The sequence below is a fragment of the Primulina huaijiensis genome, chromosome 1 (genome assembly GCF_012295235.1).
Source record: "Primulina huaijiensis isolate GDHJ02 chromosome 1, ASM1229523v2, whole genome shotgun sequence".
NCBI classification, from domain to species: Eukaryota; Viridiplantae; Streptophyta; class Magnoliopsida; order Lamiales; family Gesneriaceae; genus Primulina; species Primulina huaijiensis.
The window spans coordinates 20149034-20157926 of NC_133306.1; the positions used below are offsets into that span (position 1 = coordinate 20149034).

Consider the following 8893-nt stretch of genomic DNA (forward strand, 5'->3'; position numbering starts at 1 on the left):
TATTTATTTGGATAAAAAACGCCCCAATGTTTTTCATATATCGGACTCTTGTCATTCTCATCGATCAAGTCAAATATATAAGCTTCGATATGCTTTCCAGGCCTCCTCGGGGTTCCACCAGCTACATGATTAACCAACTTATTGTTATAGATCCTCAGTTGCAGCTGGTCCACCAGCAGTAGGCCAGCCCGTTTCCGAGACCACGACATCCACATTTTGTGCCCGTATTTCTCCAAAACCACGTGAATGGCATCCAGGCTCACATCGAACAGGTTTTGGTACTTGTAAGGCCCGTCTGCCAAGTACCACGACAGCCGAAAGAGATGCAAAAAGGGTGTATTCCATGCTTATGTGGCTGGGATCGCTGATGTAAGGCAGATACGTGTATATATTGGCGAGTAAAGGAGAGTTATGTTTCTTTAGAAAATGGATGACTCATGACAGGGCCGATAAACCCCGTGATGTCTGCCCTGAAAGCTCCTGCCGAGGGAGGATACGACTGGCCGAGAAGTCCTGTGCTTATGGCCGTCGAAACCTTGATAGTTAGTCCATGTCTAAATTGCCAAGTTAATGTTCTCCATGGCGGAGCCAACATATGGGGCGATTCCGGCAAAGGCAGGGTCTAACGGGTTGATCTCATTTCCCGCAACGATATACTTGAAATTCACGCCTGGATATCTATCTTTTTATATTGTTTTGGAACACCCATTGTTGTGCTACGACATAGTTTTGGTTTTTTTTTTTAAATGTGTATTTCAAATACACAAAGATTTCATTTTCTTAAAAAAAGATTGACCGATATTATTTAACAAATTTTCCCCATAGTTTTCCCCAACTGCAGGGATATCTTCGTTCGGGACTTCTACCATGGTGATAATTCCTCATGTTACAAATTTGTGGGAAATTTGCATTTTTTTGGTCTTATATAAAATGCATTTTTATGATTATAATATTCTATATTTGTCAAATTTCAGTCTTAATAAATTATATTTGTTTTTTATTTATAATTTTAGTCATTTTTTTAAACATGATTTCAACGTAACACCGACGAGACGTTGACGTGTATAATGTTACATCGACAATTCTAATGAAAATGAACTTTAATTGCCAAAAATTGAAACATACATGACTAAAACTGAATTTTGATATTATAAAAGATCAAAATGATAAAAGAAGAAAAAAATAAAATAAATCAAGAGTCTTAAATTAAATTCAAATATTTTCTTCTTTCATTTGACTTTTTGAAACGCTTTTGAAATTATAAAATTGTAATAAAACATAAACATTTATTATAATAAAAATAAATTTTCAGGAAATATATATATATTTTAAAAAAAATTGATTTAGAAAGTAAGTCATGATATTTCATTTGATTACGATGTATGAGGTTAAGTAATCTTAATAATTTTACCTGAATATTATAAACTATGTTTATTTATATTAGTAATATAATTACGCAACGTTAAATTTTACTGCCTATCATTATGATATAATACTTGTAAATATTTGTAAAAAGATTAATAGAATAATTTTAATTGATATTTATTTAGACATATTACTGAATAATAATACTAATATTAATAAAGACTATATCTTCTCCAAATAAGTCGAATATGTCCATACGTTGTCAAGATATGGATGCTTTTGGAATTTAATTATATTTTTAATATCCAAGATATTAAAATTTCATTAATAAATTTTTACCAAATCTTGCTAAAATATCTTCAATTTTTTTTTAAATATCTCTACCACATCTTCAAAAAATCATTAAAAAATTATCTTATTCAATTCTCCAGAAATTTATTTCAAACTTGCAACCAAATATTTTAATTTTCTTGAACCAAATAAATCAAACAATAAAAAATACAGTTTAACAAATAATATTCAACACATTACAATTTACAAGAATTTTTCAACAAAATTCTTAAACATAAATAATTACGGACTCCTACTATTGGATATGCTTTAAATAATATATATCGATATCTATATTTTATATAAAGATTGAGGTCATTTATGGTTCGACTTTGTGATATCAATTAGTTTCTACAAAAATATCATATCCATTTATATAATAAAATAATTAATGTTTTCATATAATTTAGTCATAACTATAATATTTAATTCATTTTGTGGATTGTAACTAATAATAATAAACTTTTATGAAATATATGATTCCCAGAGTAAATAAAGTTTGAGGTCGTAATTATTCGGACGTAATTTAGAACTAGAAAGAATGACGGGTTAGTGTTTACAAAGGCAGAAAGTAAAATATACTTTTCTAAATGATAATAATAATTAAATATACAAAAAATATATGTATACATACCAATAAAATAAAATCATAAACATCAATAACTAAAATAAATCAAAATTTTGTATGATTACCTTAGTTTGAGCATGTGTATAATAAATAAATAAAATATACAAGACAATAATATAAATTATATTAGGAAAAGCAAAATTTGTTTCTCTACGACCCTAAATTACAATTTCTCATTTTCTTTAATATTTAATTATTTATAAAAAATCCTTAATAATACTTTTAAATAACAAATTAGTCTATAATGTATTCTTAAAATTACAAATTAACCCATGACGTATACTTTTACTGTTTTACATACACCCGTTGTGCGGTATTATAAGTTTATCACACCCCCAAGCGACCATAAAGAAATTGCAACAAAGCCCCTTCCCTCGACAAATAGATTACCAAATTTTGGCCTAAAAAAATAAAGAAACGTCCTGTTACAATTACATTACAACGAACGAAATGAAAAGGTGTACAAACAAATTAAATCCACCACCTTCTTCATAACAGATCAATCTCAATATTAACCTGATGACCACTAAACACATTCTCTAGCAGAGATGTACATGATACTTTCTAGTCAACTAAACCGCCAAATAGTCGACTCGAGCCTCAATATGATCAGTTGCAATGGTGTAACATCCACCCTCTCAGAATTCCGAATCAAAGCATATTTCGCCAAGATATTATAAGGATGCCACTGCAAGAACTGCTCAAGAACAATGTCCCCATCGTTTTGAGCTTTCAAGTGGAGATTGTTGATAAAATATATCCTCAAATAGTGCGTGTCTCAAACAAATGGCATCTTAAGGTTGTAATGATGTCATCCAAGGCACCATCATTGACATTTAGAAACCTTAAAGCTTCCTCTTTACTATGAAAAATTTTTCCTTTCATGAAGTAGTTGCTTCCTTCTTTAACAATTACACCATGTTCACAGGCCAAGTCCAAGACCTCCGATTTGCAGCAGATGCCTTTCCCAAATTGTAAGGTTAATTCAGCTTTTGCGTTCGAAGGTGCTAGCTTATTTTTAACCACTTGCACACATATCCCAAGACCAGTGGCCTGGAAAAGTAGAAGTATAAGAATGATAGAAAAAGCAGATGATTTGCAAAAACGAAGTAACCACATATGGCAAGGCATAGCACAAAACTGACTGGTTGTGTGTGTGTGTGTGTGTGTGTGTGTTGGAGGAGGAGGGGGGGGGGGGGGGTGTCTCAGGGCATTGGCATCTTCATAATTCGTGAGTTTGCTATTCATGAGACTTACCTTACCCTCGGTCTTGAGTAATCTTTTTCTGCTAATTCGCATCCGTATCGCAGCATAAAATTTCAAGGCATTTCCACCGGAGGTAACTTCATCTGCAAGAACCGAGCCTGCGTCTAATTTCAAATTTTTTCTAATCTACGAGGACAAAAAAACAGTAATTACTAATGCCACCTGTTCGGTATAGAAATAAAAGAATCAGTTAGTGTGGTTTAGCAACAAGTAATTACCTGATTTATAAAAATAATGAGAGTGCTTGAATTGCACAGAGAATAATGTATTTTGCGTAGTGCTTGGGTCATGATTTTTGATTGTAGGTCTCTGGAGGAACCCAATGACAAAGCATCGATTTCACATTGAGGAACAAGAGCAGCTACCTGCGGAAGTTGTGCAGATAAATACAAAGTAAAGGACAAAAGAAGTTAGATTAATATGAAGGGATCATTCAAGAGAAGACATTTTTATCGTGGGAAAAACAGTCATCACTTGCAAAACTCGCCAAAAGGGTCATATAAGAATCAGCCTAACAAGGACGTTTACACAAAAGTTCGACAAAAAATTTCCATACATCGGCTTGTGAAGCACAACGACTCCATCAATCTGCTAGCCTAATGACAGAACAGATGCCAAACAAGAAACATGAAAAATAGAAATAATAACTGAAAAAAATCAAAGTAGAGTCAGTCGCCTTGGGATAAACATTTTTATTAACTTGTGTTTATTTAGCCTTACTCTGGTTTTATAGATAAAGGGCCAAAAACACCAATAAATAACAAATTAAATGCAATAACATCAACAATTCAATGAAACCTGTAATGAACATGAGTGGGCATCCATTCGTTGAGTTAACAAGAATCAAAGGGTTAAATTGATTGCAGATAAAATAAAAGAAAGAAAGATAGGTGCATACACTATCAACCACGATTACATCAACTGATCCGCTTTTTGTCAATGTATCGACTACACTTAGCAAATTTTCAGCTGAATCTGGCTGTGAAATGAGAAGCTTGTCCGTATTTACACCAATTGATTCTGCAAGCAAAGGGTTCAATGCATTCTCCACATCCAGATATGCACAGTAACCTGTCGGAAGAGAAGAATGAATCAAGTATAAGATGAATATCAATCTGAAGAAGTATCGATCTGAAGCTACTGCATAGACGACAGACCGGGTACATAGGCTATGAATCGAACGTGTGACTTAGATGGCTTAATCCACATAATCTCTTAATCCACTTAAGCTCAGTTCACTAATAAAACTTCCTATAACACTGTTCCTTTATTTCACCGCCCCGATATGGATCTTGAACATTTTCTAAATTCAATAGCATTCAATCTGTTTTGTAAGGAAATAACCTGAATAATAGGATAACAAAAGAGATCTGTAAATGCTAAACTCTAGTCTTTGTATAGGTCTACTAGTCATAGGTTGATATAAAGCGAATTGTCTCTACAGGAGCTAGGTATTTGAAATACAGATGGAACACAATGAAAAAATAATCATAATAATACGGAGAAAATGTAAGGAGTGGAAGAAGACATGGGTACTTTAAATCAACCAACGATACTGGCAGTAACTCATTGCATCATGCATAATTGGAACTTTTCCAACTGAACACATAATGTGGTATTATGTACAATGGTTTTGCAAAGATACATTTCCACTCATTTTTCCTCTAATTTACATTAGTTTTAAAATGTATACGTCAGTAAGGCAGCACATGACACTGCCAAAAACTAATCATATAATTTTCCACCTGTGCTAAGAATAAAGAAAGAAATGGTGAGACTATTTATTTATTTCTCTTTCTTTCCCTTCTCTATCCCTTTGGCATTTACACCTTCTAAGACCAAGATTGAACAGCGATATAAAATTTGATCTGGTGGTTTTAGCTTCCTATTATAGCAGGAACATGACCATTTTAGAGGCCATTGCGCATACCCTTAGACTTTCCTACTACCTATCTGTATTTCTTTGTTGGAGAATCTCTCACACGTGTACATGTGTTCAAGTTTACCAACTTACCCATTGCTATAATCCACATAAACTACACAATTACAGACAAATTGTGAATGAATTGCCAAAAAAAATAAAAAATTTTGTTGCATCGATGTTTGAGTGTGAAAAGTCCAGCAGCTTGGGCCGACTAAAATGCATGAGAGCTCAAAGCAATGGAAAACATGTCTGCTGACATACTGAAGAACCTATAAAATATTCTACAAGCTTGACTATCAGTTCACTTTTAACAAGGGTACCCTTCATGGATATTTTTTTCTCAGCATTTAAAATCTCAAGCATCTCATTGCCAAAAAACATAGATCAAAACAAACCTCCAAGCTTTTGAGCCTCCTTGATAACATGCAGTGCTAGCGTAGTCTTTCCCGATGCTTCTTGCCCGTAAATTTCAACCATTCTTCCCTGATTAAAGCAATCAGGATCAGCTATCATCTTTCAGATTCCAATTTGAAGCGAAACATTGTAAAAGAAGGTGCTTTCATAACTATATCAGGACAAGAAGGTGTTGCCGATTTACAGAAAAATAACCTATTCAGAACATTCACATGGAAAAAACCTAAAAGACCTAAGCTAATTAAAATGAAGATGATCCTCATGCAAAAAGTAAATTAACATATGGGCTATGACTAGGCTTGGGCTTGGCACAAGCCTGATCATGCATAACTGCTTATGGCAGACATAACTAAATGAGTGCTCAAGCATCAGTGAAAGTAACCCCTAATTGACACCAATAAATTCATGCACAAAGAAAATGGACAATACTAGATACCATTCATACAGAACATCTATCTAGATGCAAACCTTAGGCAATCCACCAGTGCCAAGAGCCTGATCCAGCCTTAATGAACCCGTGGATATCACAGGGGCACGCCTGGAGCGAAAGAACCGTTGCAATGAGAGCATCGACTCTTTACCAAAATCCCCTGCAAGTTTTGTTAGAGCCACACGCAATGCGGTATCTTTCTCCATCGCTTTGTCATCACTAAGAATATGATCATCATATTCATACTCTGAAACTTCAACTGAGGTAATAAAAATAATAATAATAATAATATAAGACAAAAGAGCCAAATAAGGCACTGTGATGAATAGGAAACGAAAATCCCCAACAAAAAACAGAGGAAAAGTTCAAAACGAAGAACAAATGAGATGAAATCACACGCAGTAATCTTATCTCACACAACTATGTAAACAGGAAAACAGGGTACGCGCAACAACGGAAAATAAGACAGAAAAAAATATAATCTTTACCGGATGGCAATGCATAAGTGCAGTGCATTCTTCTCCAGGGAAATTCATTCTGAAAAATATTGCAAAATTACTACTAAAAGTAGAAAACAGACAATTAAAAAAAAGAGGCTGTCATTTTCATTCATGTAGCAAACCAAACTCCACTAAAATTGAAAGCAATTCCAAAACTAAAGCATTTCTAAGTAAAGAACCGATATCTGCATGCACCCTCGCAAGCACAAAATACCTGGGATTTGGAGAAAAGTGGCGTGGAGGTGCAACAGGTCAAAAAGGAACGCCGGAGAAGAGATTTAACGAATTTAGAAGCAAAAGAGACCATGGATCCTTTTTCTGCTTCGCGGATAAACCGCAGAAAATGCTGGAAATTAGGGTTTTTCTTGGACGTATTGCATATTACAAATTCCTTGGTGGCGCCATTTCCGCTCCACAACTAGGGAAGAGAGCGAGGGTGAGTCAAAATGGCGTTTTCATCCCGCCAATTTGAAAACGTGCCACGACTTAGTCCTTTCGAAAAGTTAAAGAAGGAAAACAATAAAAGGTTAATTGCAATCACACCCTCACACAATTCATGTTAGGCTCATAACCATTAAAATAATTGTAGAGACAAAATATTCAATCTAAAGCATATAGGATGTTAACATTAAACATAAATAAGTTCATACAAATATATTTAAAAAAAATCCAAAATGCAATCAAAAACATAAAATCGTAAATCATCAAACCAAACTTAAAACTATCATTTAAAAAAAAAAGCATAAGCATCTTAAATTCTCTCAAAAACCACTAAAAGTATAAATGTCATAAAATCTTTAAAATCATACTAATGCGGAAAATTAGCAAAAGTCATCGGGTTATATGCACCATCGTCCAGCCAGTTCAACCGTCAAGTCTTCCAATATCATCAAAATCATGCTCACCTGTATCATTCACACATAGTAAGTCTATTGACTCAACAACTTTAACCAATATAGCAAGTAATACATATACATTCACATGCAACAGTGAAAATATTTTTAATAAAAATAGTTTTTCATGAATATGCATAAACTTTAAACATTTTTCCTTTCATCATATCATATTTCCTTCATCATAAGCATATACATAAATATTTCCTTTAAGGTGAATTCCGTTCATTAATTGTGATCATCCTTTCATCGTTCGGTTGATTGATCAATCTCAGCTATAACAATGGAACCAGGCGGCAAGACAATATTAACCACTTTTCCGTTATGTCCCTTGGCATATAGTCGGCGGTGACATTAGCGACACTCTCACCCGTCCACTGAGCCTTGACCTTACATATCATCATATCCTTTAGATGAAAATTCGATCGTCGGGCTCTTTCTGGTCCTTCTCCCACAAACGGGTTCCCTCTGAGCCTCATCCCTCACGAATCTCTATTTCTTTACTGTCACAATTAAATCATTTTTTTTAAAAACATTTTTCCTCGTTTCCATCACTATATAAAAATACATGCAATAATATCATTTTTTTAAACCAAACATACAACACATCTTTTAGCATTTATCGTTTTGCATCATAAAATTTCATAATCTTTCAAAATAAACATTTTATCCTTCATTACAGCACTCAGGGCACTGCCTGGACGTTTAACATTTTCAGGTGTAAAATGACCGTTTTGCCCCTGAAACCCTAACTTTCCCAATTTATCATTCGACCTTAAAAAGACGACCCAAATCCATCCAAACTTAACATAACCCCTTAAAATACACCCATAAACATTTCTCAGACGTAAACTTATGCTCCTCGACTAATTTCTCATTCGTTTTAAAACTTAAACATACGCCGATTTTAACCCGAATCGACTCGAAACTTAGTCAAACTTGAACCATAACTTATTAACACCTAACCATACCCTATACAACCCAAATCTAACCATTTAAGACCCTCGGAATAGCTTAGAATGCCTACTGAATTTTCTGCACAAATTGATCAAACCCTAGTTTAACATACCATGGGTTCCTTCAAGCCTAGGCCCCACCCATCATGTCCAGACCCTAACCCCTCTAAGGACCATGAGCGACCCC

At 34.1% G+C, this 8893-nt stretch overlaps 1 protein-coding gene across 2 annotated transcripts; it reads right to left on the minus strand.

Annotated features, from left to right (window-relative positions):
* Positions 1-2719: 2719 nt before the first annotated feature.
* Positions 2720-7336, minus strand: LOC140983067 (DNA repair protein recA homolog 2, mitochondrial). Of its 2 annotated transcripts, XM_073449967.1 has the most exons (8): positions 7072-7336; positions 6846-6894; positions 6396-6616; positions 5909-5996; positions 4488-4660; positions 3808-3954; positions 3581-3715; positions 2720-3376 (listed from the first exon to the last, which is right to left on the minus strand). In XM_073449967.1, the coding sequence occupies exons 1-8, from the start codon at positions 7162-7164 to the stop codon at positions 3086-3088; spliced, it is 1197 nt and encodes a 398-aa protein (XP_073306068.1). In that variant the 5' UTR covers positions 7165-7336; the 3' UTR covers positions 2720-3085. The 2 variants fall into 2 exon arrangements, with proteins under 2 accessions (XP_073306068.1, XP_073306076.1); XM_073449975.1 differs by lacking the exon at positions 6846-6894 and having other exon boundaries at positions 7072-7335.
* Positions 7337-8893: the final 1557 nt, after the last annotated feature.